Below are 21706 nucleotides of genomic sequence, written 5' to 3' on the forward strand. Positions count from 1 at the left end.
CAGCCGGAGGCCTCCAGCCCTGACCCCTGCCTTGGGTTTCCTGGCCTGGTCCAGGGACAGCTTCTCCCGTGACGTGGTCAGGTCGGCCGCTCCAGGCCTCCTGGCGAGATAAAAGGGTTGCGCTGCCCAGGGGCGGAGGGAGCTTCAGAATGGCACTGGGGGCAAAGGCACGCCGGTGGCTGGCAGGGCGCCGGCTGTCCCTGAGCTGTGCACGCACACTGGGCACCAGAGCCGCTCAGGCCCCCAAGGCGGTGCTGCCCTTCGAAGCCATCCCCCAGTGCCCCGGCAACAAGTGGCTGAGGCTGCTGCAGATCTGGAAGGAGCAGGGCTCCGAGAACCTCCACCTGGAGATGCACCGGACCTTCCAGGAGCTGGGGCCCATCTTCAGGTAAAGCCCTTCCTGCCCGCCTGGCCGAGAGCACCCTAACCGGCTGTCCCTCCAGACGGCTGAGTCCCGGCCGGGCGCCTTGCACCAGCGCTGCCACGTCCCCGCCGGGCGCCCTTGGCCTGGGCTCTGTCTGCGCCCTCACGAAGGCAGGGTGGGAGCCGAGCGGTGGCTGCTCTGGGCCTTTGACCGTGGAGGCGGCGGCTCTCAGTGAGGACGGAGCAGTCCCTGGCAGGCCGGGCGGAGTGAGACAGCAGAGCCCCAGAGGCTTCCTGCCTTAGACAGCGGGAGGGAGCGCCTGTTCTGGAAGGGAGAGGCCCCCGGAGACAGGCCGGCTTGGTGCTGCTGAACGAGGCCCAGGGGAGGGCAGGCCCCTCTGGCAGGGATCTGAGCTTTGTCCCGCAGGTATGACGTGGGAGGGACACACATGGTGTACGTGATGCTGCCCGAGGATGTGGAGAGCCTGCAGCGGGCCGAGAGCCCTCAGCCCTGGCGGCCGCTCCTGGATCCCTGGCTGGCCTACCGACAGCATCGTGGGCACAAATGTGGCGTGTTCTTGCTGTGAGAGCCAGGCGGGGTGGCAGTGGCGGGGTGGGCGGGGGACGGGGCCGGGGCGGGGGAGGGGGGCACAGGTGGCGCGCGTCCCAGTGCAGGGTCCAGCCAGGTCCAGAAGCCCACAAGCGCCCCTGGCCAGGGACATCCTGAGAGCAGGTGGGCCCTGTGTGTCGCAGGGGTGGGAAGGGGCTGTGGGACCCCAGGAAGGATGACCACTGGCACTAGGGAGCACCCACTCTGCACCCGCCTCCGCGCGTTGTCCCGGCAGGGTGGGCTTCTCCCTTCCTATAGGTTGGGACGCCCAGGCCTGGGGGAGGGGTCACCGGCCAGGCGTCCATGTCAGCCTGAGGGCCCCCCCGGACTGCAGCCCTCTGCACGAGGTCCCCTGTGGGACTTCGAGGTGAGCGCAGGTAGCTCAGGATGGGGAGGCTGGGGTGGGGAGAGGGCAGGCAGTAGGAAAGGCGCCCTTGTTCAGAAGCGAAACTCTAAGCGGGTGCCCGTGCGAGCGTGAGCCTGTGCATGTGCCTGTGTGTGTGTGGCTTCCTGGCTGGAGCTGTCCGCAGCCTCGGAGTAGGTGTGCGCTGTGAGTGCTACATACGTGCGCGTGTCTCCGTGTGCGCGTGGGTTGAGCGCTCCAGCTGTGCTGTGGCAGCGGTGCGTGTGGGGATTGTGGGCGTGCTCACGCGTGTCGTCCTGGTCAGCGAGCGCATGTGCAGGCGTCCCGCTGTGGTATGCGCATCTCTCCGGGGGTACGTGTGTGCGCTGGTGTGCAAGTGTGCACGTGTGTGCACGCGATCGTTCTGACGACCTGCCGGCGGCCAGCTGAAGCCAAGAAGGTGTTTCTGCTTGAGTGTGGCTGAGAATGCAGGGGCCTCCCCGCCGTGCGCTGAGGGCTTCCGTCCATACTGGCCTGGGCCCTGGTGCCCTGGGAGAAAACTGGTCCAACCGTGTCCTCATCAGCCTGTGGGGGAGAACGCTTCTCTCCTCCCCCTCCCCCTCCTCCTCCTCCCCAGCTCCTCCTCCTCCTCCTCCTCACCCTCCCCCTCCTCCTCCTCACCCCCTCCCCCCCTCCTCCCCCTCCTCCCCTCCCCCTCTTCTTAGCCTGTCTCCCCTTCTCTTCCTCCCCTCCCTCTCCTGTTCCGCTCCTGTTCTCCTCTTGCGGCTACTTCCGGCTCACGGACGTGTCCTCCCATGAACTCGCGCACGAGGACCCGGGGTCCGGTGGAAAACTCAACACTTCCATGTGCTGCTCAGCGCTCACCCCGACGCGCGCACTCTGGGTCCCCGTCCCCCACCCCCGAATTCCCCGCTCCTGCAACCACAGTTTGTTGTCTGGATTTAAGACTCCGCGTTTGGTTTGATCTCTCTGTGTCTTTGTTCATTTGCTTTGTTCAATTCCATACGTGAGCGAAACCTTATACTAATCTGTCTTACCCTGACTAACATTTCTCACTTAGCCTAATACCCTCTGCGTCCATCCATGGGCTCGCAAATGGCCAAGATCCCATTCCTTTTAGGGACCGAGTAGTACCCCATCATGTGGACGAGTATCTCTCTGTATCCCTGTCCGGGCCATCGGAAACCGTGCTGCAGGAAACACAGGGGGCAGGTATCTCGTCGCATTTGTGGTTTCATTGTCTTTGGGCAAATGACCAGTAGTGGAACTCGTTTTAGCTTTTTGAGGGACCTCCACACTTTTCTCCAGAGGGGCTGCACCCGTCTGCATTCCCACCAACGGCACACAAGGGTTCCCCTCTCTCCACATCCTCGCCAACGCCCCTTGTTTCTTGTGATTCTGATTTTAGCCGTCTGACCACTGGGAGGTGATGTGTCCTTACAGCTGACGCGGACCTCCTTGATGATGGGTGCTGCTGAGCGCCTGCTCACGTGTCTGTTGGCCATTGCGAGGTCTTCCGTGGAAGAAGGTCTCTTCCGGTCTTCTGCCATTTTTAATGGGATAGTGTGTTTGCTCGGTGTGCTGCTGCTTGGGTTCTTTGTATGCTTTAGATATTAAGGTTATCATACGTACCACTGGCAAGTATCTTCCGCCAATCAGGAGCTTCCCCCTTTTCCTTCTGTTGATGGTTTCTTCGCTGGGCAAAACCTTTCCAAATTGTGGCAAGGTGCAGATAGCTTAATTTTGCTTTTCTTTCCCTTGTCTCCGGAGACACATCTAGAAAAATGTTTCTGTGGCCCGTGGCAGAGTCATTACTGCCTGCCTTGTCTTCTAGGAGTTTTGTGGTTTCAGGTCTCACACGCGGGTCTCTCATCCATTTCAAGTTTATTTTTCTGTGTGGCGTAAGGCAGTGGTCCGGTTTCATTCTTCTGCTTGGGGCTGTCCAGCTTTCCCAGCGCCATTTGTTGAAGAGACGGTCGTTCCCCATCGGGTGTCCTTGCCGCCTTCGTCATAGGTCGGCCATACAGTGGACCGTCCAATCATGGGTTTGCTTCTGGGCTTCCTATGCTCCTTCATCGATGGGTGTGCCTGCTTCTGTGCCAGCACCACACAGAACTGATCGCTAGCGCTTTGTCGTCTGGGTGGAAATCTGGGGCTCCGGGGTTCCGGCTTCCTTCTTCTTCCTCAAGGTTGCCTTGGCTAGTCAAGGTCTATTGGGGTCCCCTCCAAATTTTAGCATTCGTTGTTCTAGTCCGTGAAAAATGTTGCTCTTGTGATAAGGATTGCAGCGAACCTGTAGATTGCTTTGGGCAGCACGGACATTTTAACAAGACTGGTTCTTCCTTACCATGAGCCTGGGATGGCTTTCCATTTCCTTCTGTTTCTTTCATCTGTGCCGTAGACTTTTCTGACTACGGGGCTCGTACCTCCTTGGTTCAGCGTATTCCTAGATATTTTGTTATTTTGGGTGCGACCGTACATGGGACTGTTTTCTTCATACTCTTACTGCTACTTCTCATGAGTGTACAGAAATCCAGCAGGTTTCTGGGTATTGATTCTGTGTCCTGCGGCCTGACTGAATTCCATTGTCAGTTCTTTTTGTTTTGTGTTGGTTTCACTGCTGGACGCTTTAGGGCTTTCCCTCTATACAGTCTCATGCCATCTACAGGCGGGGAGAACATTTTATCACTGCTTCTTTACCCACTCGAGGTGTAGCCACAGCGATCAGACAAGAAAAAGAAACAAAAGTCATGCAGCTGGGAAAGGAAGAAGTACAATTCTGGGCTCTGTTCTGAGCACGTGGCAGGACCCGTGGTTTGGCTCCTGCCCTGGAGGACCAGGAGACGGGCCGGGGCGGACTAGGTGTGACTGGCACAGGGGTAGCACTCTCAGCAACGGGGAGGGTGGGAGTGAAGCGGGCCCCGGGCCTCTGCCTCTGGGGCCTGGTGTGAGCAGGGTGGCAAAGGCGGACAGGAAGTCGCCCCTCCCTCCTTCCTCCCGGGACAGGGACGGCCCAGACGGGTGCTGACGGGCCAGCAGGGGACCTGTAGGTGTGCACGAGTGAACGCCAGGAACCCACTCGTGGCGTGGCCAGGCAGAAGTTCTGGGTCAGCCCCTCTTTGGACGGGAGCACGCTGGGCACAGCACGCAAGGCTTCCCTCAGAGAAAGGGCTGCGGCTGAGGCCGACAGGCAGGCATCTGCCCCTCAGGCCCAGCAGGCAGCTCCCTGTCCGCGCCCCCCGCCACACCCCATCCGGAGAAGATGTGTCCGGGGCTGGCCCCGAGCGGCTGACTCCGGCTTCCCTGAAGCTCCTGTCTCTGCTCTCCAGAAACGGGCCCGAATGGCGCGCGAACCGGCTGAAGCTCAACCCGGACGTGCTGTCGCCGCAGGCGGTGCAGAAGTACATCCCCATGGTGGACAGGGTGGCGAGGGATTTCTCAAAGGCCCTGAAGTCAAGAGTGCTGCAGAATGCCCGGGGCAGTCTGACGCTGGACATCCAGCCGAGCATCCTCAACTACACCGTAGAAGGTAGGGAGGTGCCGGGCTCTGTGGGGCAGGGGCAGGGGCAGGGGCAGCCAGGAACTGGACTGGGACCGTGTGGGTGTGCTGCAGGAGGCCCCCGTGAGGCCATCGGCTGCCCGAGGCTCAGCAGCCATACCCTCTCCTCAGCCAGCAATTTAGCCCTTTTTGGAGAGCGGCTGGGCCTCCTCGGCCCTAGCCCGAGTCCTGCCAGCCTGCAGTTCATCCGGGCCCTGGAGGCCATGTTGAAGTCCACCGCGCAGCTCATGTTCATGCCCAGGGACCTGTCACGCTGGACGAGCGCCAGGGTGTGGAAGGAGCACTTCGAGTCCTGGGACTACATCTTCCAGTACGGTGAGGCCCAGAGACGGGGCAGTGCCGGGTAGCAAGGACACCAGGGCCCCCAGTAGCCACTCACCGAAATCGGGGTGGGGGGCGCTGAAGCCACTTCTCTGGGCTCATGTTGTCCTCGGGGCCCAAGAGACTTGGCAGGGAGGCTGGGCTGGGCCGGTCCTGAGTATCTGGCGCAGGAACAGGGAGTCTTGGGGGTGGGGGGGCTGCCAGGTGGCGGCATGGGGACAGGTGCTGCCCAGCACCCGGCCCAAGCCCCTGTTCTCCCTTCCGCACAGCCAACAATGCCATCCAGAAAATCTACCAGGAGTTGGCCCTCGGCGGCCCACAGCACTACAGCGGCATCGTGGGGGAGCTGCTGATGCACGCGGACATGACCCTGGAGGCAGTCAGGGCCAACTCCATCGAACTCACCACCGGGAGCGTGGACACGGTCAGGCCGGCAGCCAGCCCTGCCCTAGCACTCGGAGCCTCCTGACTGCAGGCAGAGACCCCCATGCCGCGTGGCTCCCACAGGCCCTGTTTGGAGCGGATGGAGGGCTCTGATCTGAGGGGGTTGGGGGGGAGAGCACTCCAGAGCTGATCTTCCCAGGGAAGGGTTTGCAGACGCTCTGGAGGGAAGCGTGCTCCAGGCCCAGTGCAGAATGGGTGAGGCCCAGCAACATGCAGCAGCGCAGACCCCTGCCGAGGTCTGGGCCCTGGGAAGGAGGGGGCCGAGGGGCCGCTGCACAAGGAAGGGTGCGCACAAGCAGGAATGCCCGCACAAGGAGCCCCTGCTGGGGCCGCGGTCCGTTGGGCGGTCGCTACAGAGGCTTCGGAGGTGATGGGCTGAAGACACAGAGGGCAGGGGAGGCTCCAGCTTGTGGAAGAGAGAGCAGCTGGCAGCCCAGCCCCGGGGCCGGGGTGCTGTAGGGAGGTGCAGGCAGGTCCCAGGGTGTGGAGTGCCGTGAGCCTCCTGCCCTAAGCCAACCCTCATCTGCCAGCATCCCTGAGGTCCTGCTCTGGGCCAGGCCCGCAGGCTTCTGAGCGGAGGCACAGAGCGCTGGCTGGAGAAAGCCCATGAGCAGAGGCTGCGGTTCGGCCACTGAGGGTCCAGGGTGGCCCGTTCCTGTTGGGACCCCGGGGTCTGGGCTGACCTGCCTATGGGAGCCCAGGGGACAGGACGCAGTGGGTGCCAAGGGGTCTGGGGATGAAGGGCTGCACCCCCGCACCCCCCATACCTATACACTTGAGTAGACGGACCCCCGAGGAGGGTGAGAAGCAGGCCCTGGGGGATGGGAGGAGGCGGCCTGGGTCTTCACCAAACATGGGGACACCTTCCCTGAGGGATTCAGTGGAAGCAGATGAGGCGAGGGTTAGATCTTGAGGTCTCAGATCCCCAGGGTCGGTGCTTCCCTGGGCACGCACGTCCACCCCCGGGGGAAGGGCGTCTTCCTGGGGGAGAGCCCCTGGGGTCGGAGGTGCGTGGCCTGTGCCAGGGTCTGAGCCCCGCACCGTGGCTCCCGCAGACGGCCTACCCCTTGCTGATGACTCTCTTCGAGCTGGCGCGGAACCCTGACGTGCAGCAGGCCCTACGCCAGGAGAGCCTGGTGGCCGAGGCCGGGATCACTGAGAATCCCCAGAGGGCAACCACAGAGCTGCCCCTGCTGCGGGCGGCCCTCAAGGAGACCTTGAGGTGGGTGTGGCAGGACCCTGGCTGCCCCGGTGCCCCGGCCCCAGTGTCTGGAGAGCCGTGCTCAGCGGACCTGCAGACAGATCCTGGGGCTGACGAGCAGCTTTGCCCCAGATGCGTGCCCTGTAGCTCCTCTTCTTCTCCCTGAGGGATAGGGGCGCTTCTCTCCCTGGGATCCCGCTTCAGCGCCCTGGGCGCCCCCTCGGCTGCGCCCTCCTCGGCCGGACCGCTCAGGCCAGGAGAGCTTTGCCTGGGCTCCGGAGGTGCAGGGAGCCCGCCCCTCATGGTCTGGGCTTCCCAGTGCCCGAAGCCACCTGTGGGCGTGGCGGGGAGCTCCCCTCGCCCTCGCCGGTGCCTCCTGGGCTAGGAAGGCCGCAGAACGCAAGCGAGGGTCCGGGTGAAGCTGAGGTCCCCGTTGGACGCCCCTGTGCACAGGCTGTACCCCGTGGGCATCTCACTGGACCGGCAGGTGGGCTCGGACGTGGTGCTGCAGAACTACCACATCCCGGCAGGGGTGAGTGGGGCCCCCAGCCCCTGCAGCAGACGCCAGGCCCGGCTGACCTTTGTCCGCAGCGAGGCGCTGACGCTGCCCCTCCCCACCTCTCTACAGACCGTGGTCAAGGTGCTGCTCTACTCCCTGGGTCGAAACCCCTCTGTGTTCCCGAGGCCGGAGCGCTATCATCCCAGGCGCTGGCTGGACAGCAGGAGCTCTGGCACCAGGTCCCCCAGCCTGGCCTTCGGCTTCGGCCTGCGCCAGTGCCTGGGGCGGCGCCTGGCAGAGACAGAGATGCTGCTGCTGCTGCACCACGTGAGCAGGCCAGGGCTGCCCTGGCCGCAATGACATGCCACTGCCCGGGCCCGGCCCAGGGTGGGGGTGGGGGGAAGTGAGTGGGGTGAGGGGTGGGCGTGCTGGGCGGCCTGGCTGGGAACCACTGGCTTCCCCGGCACGGCACGGCACGCAGCCCACGGCACGCAGCCCACGGAGCAGGGCCCAGGAAGGAGGAGGAGGGGGAGGCTGGGCCAGACCCCAGGCTGCGCAGCTGTGCAGGTGGAAGCCGCGCCTCTGTCCTAGGTGCTGAACCACTTCCTGGTGGAGACCCTCACGCAGGAGGATATAAAGATGACGTACCAGTTCATCCTGATCCCCTCCACCCTCCCGCTCCTCACCTTCCGGGCCATCAACTAGTCACGTCACCATGCTGTGGGGACAGCCGCGCCACCAGCCCCTCCCTGCCTGACCCCAGGCCACCCTGTTATCGCCCAAGAGCCCTGCTCCCTGCCCCGCGACACTGTGCGGCCAGGCCAGCACCTTGCTCGAAGGGTCGGGGATGACTCTCGGTTGCACGTCCTGGCTGCGTGCTCAGTCCCGCCAGCGCCCTGTCCACCAAGGAGCACCATCGGAGGGCCTTAGAGCCCAGTCGCCCCACACTAGCTCCAGGGTCTTCAGACCCGCCCTGCGCCTGCCTCCCTGTCTAGTCTCTCGGGGAACCCTCAGCCTCTGTACTCAACTCTGTCCCCATGAAGAGCTGACAGCTGGGGCTCCTTCGGTCTTGCCCGTTGCCACTTCAAACTCCTTGTCTGCACTGCTCTCGTCCGGCCCAGAGCTTCGAGCTGGGCTCTCAGTCCCCTTACCTGTTGCGCTCAGGCTGCTTGGGTCCTCCCGGCACTGCCAGGCTCTGGTTGTGGCTGAAGCACCCAGCCGGGGAACCAGATGCGCGGGTCGGGAGTCGTGTGTCCTGGAAGGATGGCCTCCAAGGAGCTGCCGGGGACATCTGGGCCAATGATCCTCCTCTGACAGCTGGGTGGAGGTGGACTCCTCTGGCTGGCCGCAGGGTGACCGACCTCAGAGGAGTCTCTAGAAGAAGGCTTGGGGCCATAACAGCCAGGCACAGGCACATGCTCCCTTTAATGAAGCCCTCCGTGTGCGGTGCCGGCTGCCCTCTTGCAGTGACCCTCAGGACAGGGGCCAGCCCTGACCTGGGAGGAAGAGGCTCTGAACAGCTGAGAGTCGGCTGGGGTCTCCTAGCTGGCAGGAGCGAGCAGTGCGTCCCACGCGGCCTGGGGCCAGGTGACACCCGCGAGTCGAAAGGGGACCGGGAGTCCAAGCTGGGGGGTGGGGTCGCTGTGCTCGCCCTCCGTCCCCACCCCACCCCCACCTCACCCGGGGAGAACCAGGCAAGGCAGTGAGGAGGAGGGGCTGCCCTCCACCCTGGTCTGGCCCGCCCTGCCTGCACTGAGGGCCCCTCGGGCATCTGGTCCTGCCCAGATTCCCTGCAGGAGGGAGGCGATGTGCACCCTTCTGGCTCCACGGGCCGCGGAGAAGGGCCGCAGCGGGGGGCGTGGGCTTCTCCCGCTCCCGCCAGGCACGGCTCAAGGGGCCGTGGAGCCGTGGAGAAGAGAGCAGCTCCCGGACCCGGCGGGCACAGGCACACGCGGGCCTGGCCCTTCCATCGCGCCCGGCCCTTCACCCCTCTGAGCCTCGAGTGCGTCCCGTGGGCATTCTGCTGGAGAATTCCCACCCCCCAGGCCCCGGGGAGGACACAGCAAGGTTGGGTCTGGAAGGGGCCCAGCTCTCTGCTGCAGCAGGCGCTCAGTCAGCAGCTCCGGCTTCTCCCGCGGCTCCAAAGTCCCTTCCTTGTTTGCGGCCCTGCTCTGTGGGATCGCGGGAGAGAGGGCGGGCCTGGAACGGAAGAGGCTCGGCCGGAGGGATCCTCTGTTGCGGGCAGCACACGTGTTCACCTCATGGTCCCTGCAGCCCTCCAGGGGAGCGAGGAGCTCATGCGTGCGGGCCAGGCCGGGAAGCCGAGGCTCAGAGGGTCCCTCCTGCTGCACAGCCTCGCAGCTCCCCCGGGCAGAGGCGCCCTGCGACCCCCGCCTGTCAGGCCCTCCCCGCACCCCTTCCCCCCAGCGGAGGACCTTGGGTTGGCAGTGACCGCACACATCTTGGAAATGACCTCCCAGTAACGGGTCTCGGGGTCAAGGTCATCTCTCGTTTCGCGTGGCTCCCGATGTCTCACTGTGCGATCGCTCGTGGCAGTCCCTTCCCGTGAGTCCCGCTTGGGATTCCCTGAGGCCTTGGGCGGTGGATGTCCCTGGGCTCTTTCTGGAAATGGTCCAGGCGATCTGGAGAGACCCAGCTTGATGATCCTCACTCCTGTCTCGTCAGGACTTCCCATGCACAGACTGCCTAGACCTTCACATCATGGATGTCCCCAAGCAGGGCACCTGTTCTTTGGCCAGAGGGGGCCTGGGTTGAGGCGGCACTGCCCATGGGCGTTTCTCTGGCTTCTTCCAGTCACCCAAGCATGGTCCCCTGCCCAGGGCCACGTCCTGTGTTCATCCCTCAGCGTGAGGGTTCCCCGAGGACGTGAGTGACAAGAACCCTAAGCCAGCATGAGGGCGTTTCTCCTGGTTGTCGGGCGGGAACAGGTGTCCCTCCCGCCTTGTGGACATCAGCTTCCTTCTCTTGTCGCGATACTGCCAGACAGACCATTGCCGCCCTACGTCTTCAGTGTCGCCGTGGTCTTTCAAAGTCCTGTCCTGGGGTGCCGGGGTGGCTCCGAAGGTTAGGTGTCTGCCTTCAGCTCGGGTCCCAATGCCAGGGTCCTGGGATCAAGCCCTGCATCGGGTTTCCTGCTCAGTGGGGAGTCTGCCTCTCCCTCTCCTGCTTCCCCTCTTGTGCCCACACGCTCGCTCGCTCGCTCTCTGACAAAGAAATAAAATCTTAACGGAAAAAAGAACATGTGATCTGATGAGCACTAGGTATTACACACAACTAGCAATCCTTGAACGCTACAATCCTTGAACACTACAAAACAAATGATGTGGGGCGCCTGGGTGGCTCCGTGGCTTGCACTCAGCTCTGGTCATGATCCTCAGGTTCTGGGATCGAGCCCCACGTCAGGCTCCCTGCTCACTGGGGAGTCTGCTTCCCACTCTGCTTCTGCTCATCCTCTCTCTTGTCTCTCAAATAAATAAACTTCTCCCCCCCCCCAAAAAAAAATCTCAGCCAAATGTCCTGTGCATTTGTGCTGAGGTCATTAGCTTTCGGAGAAGAGGACAGTGTGCTCACAGCACCAAGGAGAATGACTTCCGAGGCGGAGGCGTGGCTCAGCCCACCACACAGCCATGCGTACCCGCTGAATGAAACTTTTCAGCCAAGCCTCTCATTATCCAGAACCTTTCTGAAGGGACCACTCAGAATCGGCTTCAAAAAAGGAAAATTGAGGGGCGCCTAGGTGGCTCAGTGAAGTGTCTGCCTTCGGCTCCAGTCGTAATTCCAGGGCCCCAGGATTGAGCCCCGCATTGGGCTCCCTGCCCCAAGGGAACCTGCTTCTCCCTCTCCTACTCACTCTGCTTGTCCCCCCCACTCCTTTTTGCTGTCTCTGTCAAATAAATAAGATATATTTTTTTTTAAATAGAAAAAAGGAAAGTTGGGAAAGGGGGAAATGTTTGGCAGGCTCACGAGTTCCAGCCTGCCCCACGGGGGGTGGAGAGCTTCCTTTTTTTTTTTATTAATTATTTTTATTAACATATAATGTATTATTTGCCCCAGGGTACAGGTCTGTGAATCTTCAGGCTTACACACTTCACAGCACTCACCATAGCACAGACCCTCCCCAATGTTCCAATGTCCATAACCCAACCACCCTCTCCCCACCCCCCACCCCCCAGCAGCCCTCAGTTATTTGTGTGAGATTCAGAGTCTCTTATGCTTTGTCTCCATCCTGATCCCATCTTGTTTCATTTTTTCCTTTCCTGCCCCCCATAATCCCCCCTCTGCCTCTCGAATTCCTCAAATCAGAGATATCATGTGATAATTGTCTTTCTCTGATTGACTTATTTCGCTAAGCATAATACCCTCTTGTTCCATCCACGTCATCGCAAATGGCAAGATTTCATTTCTTTTGATGGCTGCATAGTATCCAATTGTATATATACACCATATGTTTATCCATTCATCTGTTGATGGACATCTAGGCTCTTTCCATAGTTTGGCGATTGTGGACGTTGCTGCTATAAACATTCGGGTGCACGTGTCCCTTCAGATCACTATGTCGCTCTCGCCAGCAAGAACGACCCGCAAACGTGATGAGGAGCAAACTTCTTTATTAGGGTTTCTATTAGCGTCTCTACTACTACTACTACTACTACTTCTACTTCTACTTCTATCTCTCTCTCAAGCAAGTTCTGGCAATATATACATGTAGGCGGTCCAGCCCAGTTATCTAGTCACTGCCCTGTGCACTCGGTCTCCTCGTGAACCCTTATGTAACCACAGAGGGCTCTATTGTTCTCAAGCAGTAATCATGCATTTCTCTCTTGGCTCCTGGTGCTGTTCATGCATCAGCCACGAGCGCACCCATACCCTACCTAGCCAATCATTCTCACTTCCTTAATCTCAGGCATTTTCGTCTACGTGACTCCTTGCATCTGCTGGATGGCTCTCCACAGCTCCCCCTTTTTTATTTGTTTATATGGCAGGGATCGTGCCTGTCTTAGGTTGCCAATCCTCAGCACACATGCTTACCCGTCATCGGGTACTCCCCCTGGTCGAAGAGCCCCTGTCTTAGGTTGCTATGGTGAGGGATCAGTCTTACCCGTCTCTGGCTACCGATCCAGCATACTAAGCCATATTTGGGGGGAGGTACCAGCCTCCAGAGCCATCATGGCTTAGACCAAAGCCCGTTGCTATAGCCGCTGTTGTCGCGCAATTCTACAGATGCATATTAGAAGGAGTACTTGAGCCAGAATCATCAACATGATCAGGGCTCTTATGCCTGCCCAGGTTTTGAGGAATGAGACTGATTGTTATGACATACTAACCCAATTGCTGACGGAGTCAAGAGATACTTGAGTGGCATTCAAGGTGGTACTTTGAGCCTATTGCGAGTGATTAACTGGTGGTTACGTACGATAGCTTTTACCTTATAAACTTCTGCGAGTATAATTTTAAGTGCACAAGGCAGGAGGCACATGAAAAGAACAATTACCACTAGTACTCCTACAATTGTTACTACAACATACCATGCGTGCGTCAGGGAAGTGAGAGAATAAAGAGCTCACAAAGCTTTAAGCGTCAGTAACAAACATGAGTTAGGGTGAGAAGATTGCACTCTATGCTGAGCCATTTGAAGAAGGGCTTGAGGCTGGGCAGTCTCTTGTCTCGGCCACAGTTGAATTGACTCCGCCTTCACGGGGACAGGTTGCAGGACGGTCGTCGTTGCTATCATCATCATTAGCAGCATCCTCCACAGGTTCCACTCCGGCACCCAGAGTGGAGCAGGCGCATCCTGTGGGAAAACACAAAGGGAACCTCGGTGCCATCTAAGCACCGGGTCGGGTTTGGATAATTGGCCTTGCAAGTCTCCTGCCCCTCTCAGAGTCTTCCAAGCCCTGAGGGTCGCCGTGGCTATCTGTTGATACACCGCAGGGGGGTATGTACTCTGCACTTGGGCCCCGAGGTATGGCCCCGTGCCTGTCAGCATTTCCAAATTCCATTGCGGGTTACCTGCGGCTGCATTTCTCCGTGCTGTGTCCAGACAATTGTCCTGATTTTGGATTTTCCATTCTAGATATTGTCCTCCACTTAATACCGCCCTGGTCAAGTTGGCCCAATCCTCGGGAGCGAGGTAGAGTGCTCCCAGCGACTCCACAAGGGAGACCGTAAAGGCTGCCTGGGGCCCATAGCTGCTAACTGCCTCCTTCAGCTGCTTTACCAACTTAAAATCTAGTGGCTGGTGGTACCTCTGCTGATTCTGATCTTCTAACACTGGAAAAAAGCCTTTTCCCGGGCCAAGGACCTCTCTCCAATTCTCCGCGGCGCAGCCCGAACAATAGCACGTCTTGGTGCAGCTGGGTTTATAAGGCGGGGGCCACTCATGGGGTGGCGCTGTGGGGCTAGAATGCGGAAGCGGCGTAACTTTCATTTTTAATTTCGATTGTGCCACAACTGCGGCTTCCACCCCTGCTCTCAGCTGCGCCATTACTTCTCCCTGCACTCTTAACTCTCCTAATACCTTTTGCAATTCCACCTCTTTATCCTCAAGTCGTTGCCTCATGGCTCCCAAGTCTGTCTGGAGACCGGGAGATTCCTCCTTCTTGTTGTTTGCCTCTACCTTTCCTAGCTCCTGCAACTCGCTTTCTGACATCCCTTCTGAGCTTTCGCTTTCAAGGTCAGAGTCTCGGGAGGAGCCCTTACGGGATTCTTCTTTCACTTGCTCAAAAACTTCCCCTCCCTGTAGTACTGCTCGCTGCAGGGGCTCTCGGGGGGAATGCAAACATACTTTCACCAGGGACCACACGGCGAGAGTCCCCGGGGATGTAGAGGGACAGAGTTTTAAGTCCTCGCCCAGGTGTTCCCATTGTGGCACATTTAGGAGCCCTTCTTCTATAAACCAGGGGGCAATCTCTGCTACTTCTTTTAAAAAGGCTCGGGCTGTTTTTGCCTTTAAGGGGGTACCGTTCATCTTGAGAACGTCTTTTAGGGGATCTTCCATTCTACGTCTACTAAGCTCGTTCCCCATCCTGAGGAAACTTTCACTTGTATTGTCCTAATCCTAGGAACTTTCCCTGTCACTCACTAGACAGAAATAGGTGCACTCCTTACCTTATCGTTGCTCTATCTCAATCTCCGTTTTGCGATGCAGACAGTTTCCCGGGTTGTCGGCACCAGTTGTCGCTCTCGCCAGCAAGAACGACCCGCAAACGTGATGAGGAGCAAACTTCTTTATTAGGGTTTCTATTAGCGTCTCTACTACTACTACTACTACTACTTCTACTTCTACTTCTATCTCTCTCTCAAGCAAGTTCTGGCAATATATACATGTAGGCGGTCCAGCCCAGTTATCTAGTCACTGCCCTGTGCACTCGGTCTCCTCGTGAACCCTTATGTAACCACAGAGGGCTCTATTGTTCTCAAGCAGTAATCATGCATTTCTCTCTTGGCTCCTGGTGCTGTTCATGCATCAGCCACGAGCGCACCCATACCCTACCTAGCCAATCATTCTCACTTCCTTAATCTCAGGCATTTTCGTCTACGTGACTCCTTGCATCTGCTGGATGGCTCTCCACATCACTACATTTGTATCTTTAGGGTAAATACCCAGTAGTGCATTGCTGGGTCATAGGGTAGCTCTATTTTCAACTTTTTAAGTTAACTCCATGTTTTTTCCAGAGTGGCTGCACCAGCTTGCATTCCCACCAACGGTGTAGGACGGTTCCCCTTTCTCCACATCCTCGCCAGCATCTGTCATTTCCTGACTTGTTGATTTTAGCCATTCTGACTGGTGTGAGGTGGGATCTCATTGTGGTTTGGATTTGTATTTCCCTGATGCCGAGTGATGTGGAGCACTTTTTCATGTGTCTGTTGGCCATCTGGATGTCTTCTTTGCAGAAAGGTCTGTTCATGTCCTCTGCCCATTTCTTGATTGGATTATTTGTTCTTTGGGTGTTGAGCTTGATAAGTTCTTTATAGATTTCGGATACTAGCTCTTTATCTGATGTCATTTGTGAATATCTTTTCCAGTTCTTTCATTTGTCTTTTGGTTTTGTTGACTGTTTCCTTTGCTCTGCAAAAGCTTTTGAACTTGATGAAGTCCCAATAGTTCATTTTTGCCCTTGCTTCCCTTGCCTTTGGCGATGTTCCTAGGAAGATGTTGCTGCGGCTGAGGTCGAAGAGGTTGCTGCCTGTGTTCTCCTCAAGGATTTTGTTGGATTCCTGTCTCACATTGAGGTCTTTCATCCATTTTGAGTCTCTTTGTGTGTGGTGTAAGGAAATGGTTCAGTTTCGGGGCACCTGGGTGGCTCAGTGCGTTAAGCCTCTGCCTTCAGCTCAGGTCATGATCCCAGGGTCCTGGGATTGAGCCCCACATTGGCCTCTCTGCTCATTGGGGACCCTGCTTCCCCCCCTCTCTCTGCCTGCCTCTCTGCCTGCTTGTGATCTCTGTCTGTCAAATAAATAAATAAATAAATAAATAAATAAATAAAAAGAAGTTGTCCAGTTTCATTCTTCTGCATGTGGCTGTCCAATTTTCCCAGCACCATTTGTTGAAGAGACTGGACATTCCTTCCCACTTTATTGAAGATTAGTTGATCATCAAGTTGAGGGTCCATTTCTGGGCTCTCTACTCTGTTCCATTGATCCATGTGTCTGTTTTTGTGCCAGTACCATACTGTCTTGATGATTACAGCTTTGTAATAGAGCTTGAAGTCTGAAATTGTGATGCCACCAACTTTGGTTTTCTTTTTCAATGTTTCTCTGGCTATTCGGGACCTTTTCTGGTTCCATATAAATTTTAGGATTATTTGTTCTATTCCTTTGAAAAAAATGGATGGTATTTTGGTAGGTATTGCATTATATGCATAGATTGCTTTAGGTAGCACAGACATTTTCACAGTATTTGTTCTTCCAATCCATGAGCATGGAACATTTTTCCATTTCTTTGTGTCTTCCTCAATTTCTTTCATGAGTACTGTATAGTTTTCTGAGTACAGATTCTTTGCCTCTTTGGTTAGGTTTATTCCTAGGTATCTTATGGTTTTGGGTGCAACTGTAAATGGGACTGACTCCTTAAATTCTCTTTGTTCTGTCTTGCTGTTGGTGTATAGAAATGCAATTGATTTCTGCGAATTGATTTTATATCCTGACACTTTCCTGAATTCCTGTATAAGTTCTAGCAGTTTTGGGATAGAATTTTTTGGGTTTATGCATAAAGTAACATATCATCTGCAAAGCCTGAGAGTTTGATTTCTTCTTTGCCAATTTGGCTCCTGTTATTTCTTATTATTGTCTGATTGCCTAGGCTGGGACTTCTAGTACTATGTTGACTAGCAGTGGTGATAATGGGCATCCCTCCCGTGTTCCTGACCTTAGCAGAAAAGCTCTCCGTTTTTCTCCATTCAGAATGATACTCACGGTGGGTTTTTCATAGATGGCTTTGATGATACTGAGGTATGTACCCTCTATCCCTACACTGTGAAGAGTTTTGATCAAGAAAGGATGCTATGCTTTGTCAAATGCTTTTTCTGCATCTATTGAGAGTATCATATGGTTCTTGTTATTTCTTTTTTTAATGTATTGTATCACATTGATTGATTTGCAGATGTCGAACCAAACTTGCAGCCCTGAAATAAATCCCACTTGGTCGTGGTGAATAATCCTTTTAATGTACTGTTGGATCCTATTGGCTAGTATTTTGGTGAGAACTTTCACATCTGTGCTCATCAAGGTTATCGGTCTATAATTCTCTTTTTTGATGGGATCCTTGTCTGGTTTTGGGATCAAGATAATGTTGGCCTCATAAAATGAGTTTGGAAGTTTTCCTTCCATTTCTATTTTTTGGAATAGTTTCAGGAGAATAGGTATTAATTCTTCTTTAAATGTTTATTACAATTTCCCTGGGAAGCTATCGGGCCCTGGACTCTTGTTTATTGGGAGATTTTTGATGACTGCTTCAATCTCCTTAGGTTATGGGTCTGTTCAGGTTTTCTATTTCTTCCTGATTCAGTTTTGGGAGAGCTTCCTTTTGAAGAAGAGAAGGGAAAGGAACAGGAGCTGAGGTACTCTGCAGAGCATACACCATGAGTGTGAGCCCAGCAGCGGCGGCGGCTACGTGTGGACACAGTGACCAGCCACTGACCACAGAACCCAAGAGCCATATCCTGCAGCACAGAGCTCTGGGTCACTTGGAACATCTGGATGCAACCAGCTCCCAGCTGTGATGCATGTTCCTCGTCAACGTTCCTGATCAGTCCCTCTCAGCCTTCAGTATATTCCAAGGGCACTGTGTCAAGCCCAGCACCAGGCATCCCTGTCCAGCACCAGGCTCCCTCCAGAAACCAACGTGCTCCCTGATGGCCCAAGGCAGCCTGGGCAGCCTGAGCCGCAGAGTGAGCTCCCACTCTGGGAGCCTGGAGAAGTGGTTTAACTCCTGGCCTCCAAGATTTTTCCTCCATCTGTAAAACCATACTGAACGTGTAAGAACCATGGTAGTTATGATATTGCTTTCATGTATCAACCATGAGCAGTCTTGAGCCCTCAGGTGTGACCTGGTCCGCAGTTTCTGATAGTCACATAGCTAGAAGGTTATGGAGGAGGGACTGTCATTCTTCTACCTTACAATCAGCAAATGGAAGCCCAAAATATAAACATCTTTCTTTGCCTGAGGATATAAGGCTAATGGGTGGGACAGCGGGGATCAGCACCCTCATCCCTGTGACTGCATGGCCAGAGGTCCTCCTGGGCTGGCACACAAAGCCAGGTATGGGGAGGCCTTCCTGCCGGTGAAGGCCAGGGATCAGGGTGCATGAGGAGGAAACTCTCTGGGGAAACTGACCCCAGCTGGACCACCTGAAGGATGCTGGGTCTGACCAAGACTGACTCTGGGATTCAGTGGGGTCTATGAGGCCTCCTGTCCTTCAGTTCTTACCTGCCACAGCAGTTGAAATAAGAAGCAAGCAGCCCGCCCCTCACCCCTAGGAAACAGGGCTAACATCTCCCCAGGGCCTGATGCCACCCCACGTCCACCCACCCGCGGAGAGCTGCACACGTGTCTCCCACACCCTGCTCAGTCCCTGTAACCCCTGAGTCCAGTCTGGGCTGTTCCCCTGACAGAGACTTCGGGCACACCCAGCACCTCTGTCCAGGAGCTCCCCTGGTGCCCCTGTGCCTCTCACTTAGGCAGAGCCTCCAGGGCTCCAGGGTCTGGTGCTCGGACAGATCAAGTTTACAGCTCTCCTTCTCCTAACTGCCCTGGGTAAGACGTGCCTTCCCCTTATCTGAATAAAATTCATATCTGTTTCCGCTCAGAGGCTGTCTGTCCTTCTGAAGATAAGGCAAGAGAACACCGACTGCCTAGATCCTGGTCCTTCCTTCCCGGTAAGATCTGGGAGAGCCGCCAGCATGGAAGGGGAGGGCTGCTTGGAAGGAGGGACATGGCATAGACAGGAGACCAGCCAGCACACCGTGCTCCTCCATGCCCGGGGAACACTCCCCACTGCCCCCTTCCCACTCCTCCATGCCCTGGGCACACTCCTCCCCGATAAGACCCCAGAGTCCCCTGGTCCTCTACTGAAGGATTAGATCCTGCTTACGGAGTCGAGACCCCCCAAGGTCCACTTCCCCGTCAGGCCAAGGAGGGCTGGGGTCCATGCTCTGAGTTATATTGTGGGAAAATGTTTTCATTTTAATTTTTGTAAACGACAATGAAAGAGTCATAACAATAGCGCTGATGTGATCATACACACGATGGAGTCGTGAACCCAGCCTGGAGTGCTGTTGCCTTCGTACTGGTGCAGTCCGACACGTACTTGTTAATCTTCCTCTACGGAGAGAAGAGCCCATGAAGGGACCGGGCCTTGGACCTGTGAGAGCAGCAGTACCCGGCCGAGGGGTCTCGGCTGCTCAGTCCCATGTCCCCTCTCTCTTTCTGTCCCTCCCACACACGTGTGTGCACACGCGGCTCTCCGAAGGGCATCGCGACTCGTGGTACCTGAGGAGCCGCACGACCAGCAGCTCTCTGCAGCAGTGAGTACGTATTTACTGAGCGCCCACCGTTCGCCAAGTAATTTTGCGGGTTTGGGGCACAGGCCGGACTCCACCGCAAACTTCTCTGCATGGACTTTGCGCACTAGTCAGAGAGTCAACGCGTAGATGGGGCGGGAGAGGTGTGTGCGCTGAGGCGGGGGTAGAGGCCAGGGGCGGGGGAGAACAGGGTGCCCGAGCTCCGCTGAGGACAACAAGCCTCTCTCCGATAAAGTCAATCTTTTCACCTTATTCCCAAGTTTTGACTTTTTTTCCTTAGTGGGGAACCAGGACATGGAAATACATTTTTACAGATATGTGAAGCCACCAGACAGGCCCCCAGGGAATTCGGTAGCCAAGTCTGAAAACCAAGCTGGGGGCCCTGCCAGCGTGGGGCTGGGGGCCTCCTGTGGGGGGGGGGGGTGCTGCAGGAAGGAGGGCCCCCCAGCACTGAGTGCGTGGGCAAGGAGTGAGTCGGGGACTGAAGTCAATGCCTGGGTTTGCACCGCAGCGGTCCCAGGTGGACATGAACACAGTTGTGTTCGTGGAGTGACGGCTGGGAACACTTCTAGAGCAGGAGCGAGAGGAGAAGCAGCCACAGAACACAGAGAAGGTTCTCGGCCACTTTTCTATAAAAGTAGACAAATGGGGTTGGGGACTCGCTGGACAGGAGGAGACATCAGGAAGAGAAGGGCGTCATCGCAGCTGATACCCCAGTGGGGCGCTGCTCTACCAAGGGGACAGCGGTGAGAGGAGCAGCTCCTGGAACCCTGTCCTTGAGCAGAGAGACGGGGGCGAGTGCTGCTGGGGAGCAGAGCGCTGGCCACGGGCCCCCCTGCAGCCACGACCCTCGCTGGGACGAGTGAGGTGGAGATGCAGCCGGCAGGAGCCTCTCTCTCAGGCTCTGAGTCACGAACACTAGACCCCCAACTTATGACACTCAGCAAAGAGTGTCCTTGGGGAGCCCCTCGCCCTCGGACACAACTATGAAGAAAAGAGAAGAGGACACTGTCGCTTTCAGAGGGTGAGCGGGCACTACAACACCCGCCGGGGAGCAGGCGGTTCGGAGACCTCCACACTTAAAAGCCGCAGGAGGCGAACGCGGTCTGTTCTTCGGGGGGGACCATCCAGGAGGGAGGACAACCAGTAGTCGGATGCAAAGAGGGAGCAGACAGAAGGGCGGCCTGTCCGCACCGAGCGCCAGGGAGCGTGTACGCACAGACACGTCCTCGGGGTGACTCAGGGCTCTCACAGCGGATCTGGGAGCACTGGACCGGCTCAGATGCTCCCCACAGTGTTTGGCAGAGCCCCCCCCCCCCGGATTGCGGCCTTGGAGACGAGACAAGGAAGAGAAGCAACACTCACCACCGTCAGCTGTCAACCAAGGCCAAGGCCGTAGGCCATTCTGAAGAAGCATTTCTCAGTCCCTGCATTGCCAACCCTCGTGAGGGTCACCCCTTCTGCAGCGAGACCTCCTGGCTGCGCGGGCCCGGGGAGCGGATTCGGGTGTGCACCCTCCGACCCCCAGGCCCTGAGAGTGGACAGCAGGTGCTACGCCCTCAGGGCCCTGGCGGTGACCGTCTTTGCCCGCTCTGCTGCCCCCATCCCTGGAGGCTCCAGTTAGGAGGGGGCTGTGTGCTGCCTCAAGAGCAGCGGTCTCCCCAAACCTGGGCTTTTGGGGGACGCTTCCTTGTTGGTGATGCGAGCCCGTGCACAGCGGGGCCTCGGGGCAGCAAGCACCTGGCTTATCAGACCTGGCCAGGGCCCCACCCTCTTCCTTCAGGGCTTCAAGGACACAGAAACCAGGAAGAGTGGAGTTTCAGGAACTCACTTGGCCTCTGGGTCTTCTAACAGGAGCCATCTTGAAGTGGGGAGAGGGGTGAGCTAGGACTCCCGGAGGCCTCCGTCCAGCACAGGGGGCACCTGCTGCTCTCCCCGGAGGCACTTGCCCAGATTCCTTACATGACACCGTTGTCCCAAAGGACCCGCATGTGCCCATCCTACACAGGCACCTGCTGCCTGCCTGATCTCTCTTTCCGTTCACGGAAGACCACAGCCCCCAGCACCTGGTTCCTGGCCTTGTCTTGATGAAGTTTTAGAATATAGGTGAGGTTCAACGGGGGTGAGGTCTGGAGCCGAGGACCCAGAAAGAATTCTTGAGACATCTTTGGTGCAAAACGGTGGCTTATTAAAGCCCGGGGACAGGACCTGTGGGAAGAGCTGCTGCCCCGGGGATGTGAGAGGGGCAGGTTCTCATGTATGATCCCCGGGGATGTGAGGGGGGCAGGTTCTGCATGTGTGAT

The 21706-nt window shown here is 57.1% G+C and overlaps 1 protein-coding gene across 2 annotated transcripts; it reads left to right on the top strand.

Moving 5' to 3' along the window:
• Positions 1-149: 149 nt before the first annotated feature.
• Positions 150-8119, top strand: LOC116575244 (cytochrome P450 11B1, mitochondrial-like). 2 transcript variants are annotated; one of them, XM_032316512.1, is made up of 9 exons: positions 150-388; positions 791-946; positions 4667-4866; positions 5008-5211; positions 5487-5641; positions 6717-6883; positions 7316-7394; positions 7491-7688; positions 7953-8119. In XM_032316512.1, exons 1-9 carry the CDS (start codon positions 150-152, stop codon positions 8064-8066), a joined length of 1512 nt encoding a protein of 503 aa, XP_032172403.1. In that variant the 3' UTR covers positions 8067-8119. The 2 variants fall into 2 exon arrangements, with proteins under 2 accessions (XP_032172403.1, XP_032172404.1); XM_032316513.1 differs by lacking the exon at positions 7491-7688.
• The last annotated feature ends 13587 nt before the right edge of the window (positions 8120-21706 follow it).

This window comes from Mustela erminea, chromosome 16 (assembly GCF_009829155.1).
Source record: "Mustela erminea isolate mMusErm1 chromosome 16, mMusErm1.Pri, whole genome shotgun sequence".
In the NCBI taxonomy this organism is placed as follows: domain Eukaryota; kingdom Metazoa; phylum Chordata; class Mammalia; order Carnivora; family Mustelidae; genus Mustela; species Mustela erminea.

Bases quoted from the DNA above. Each gene is read 5' to 3' on its own strand.
- LOC116575244 (XM_032316512.1), top strand. From the start codon at position 150: ATGGCACTGGGGGCAAAGGCACGCCGGTGGCTGGCAGGGCGCCGGCTG. The intron at 389-790 runs GTAAAGCCCTTC...TTTGTCCCGCAG, and splicing joins GAGCTGGGGCCCATCTTCAG to GTATGACGTGGGAGGGACAC. The intron at 5,642-6,716 runs GTCAGGCCGGCA...TGGCTCCCGCAG, and splicing joins CCACCGGGAGCGTGGACACG to ACGGCCTACCCCTTGCTGAT.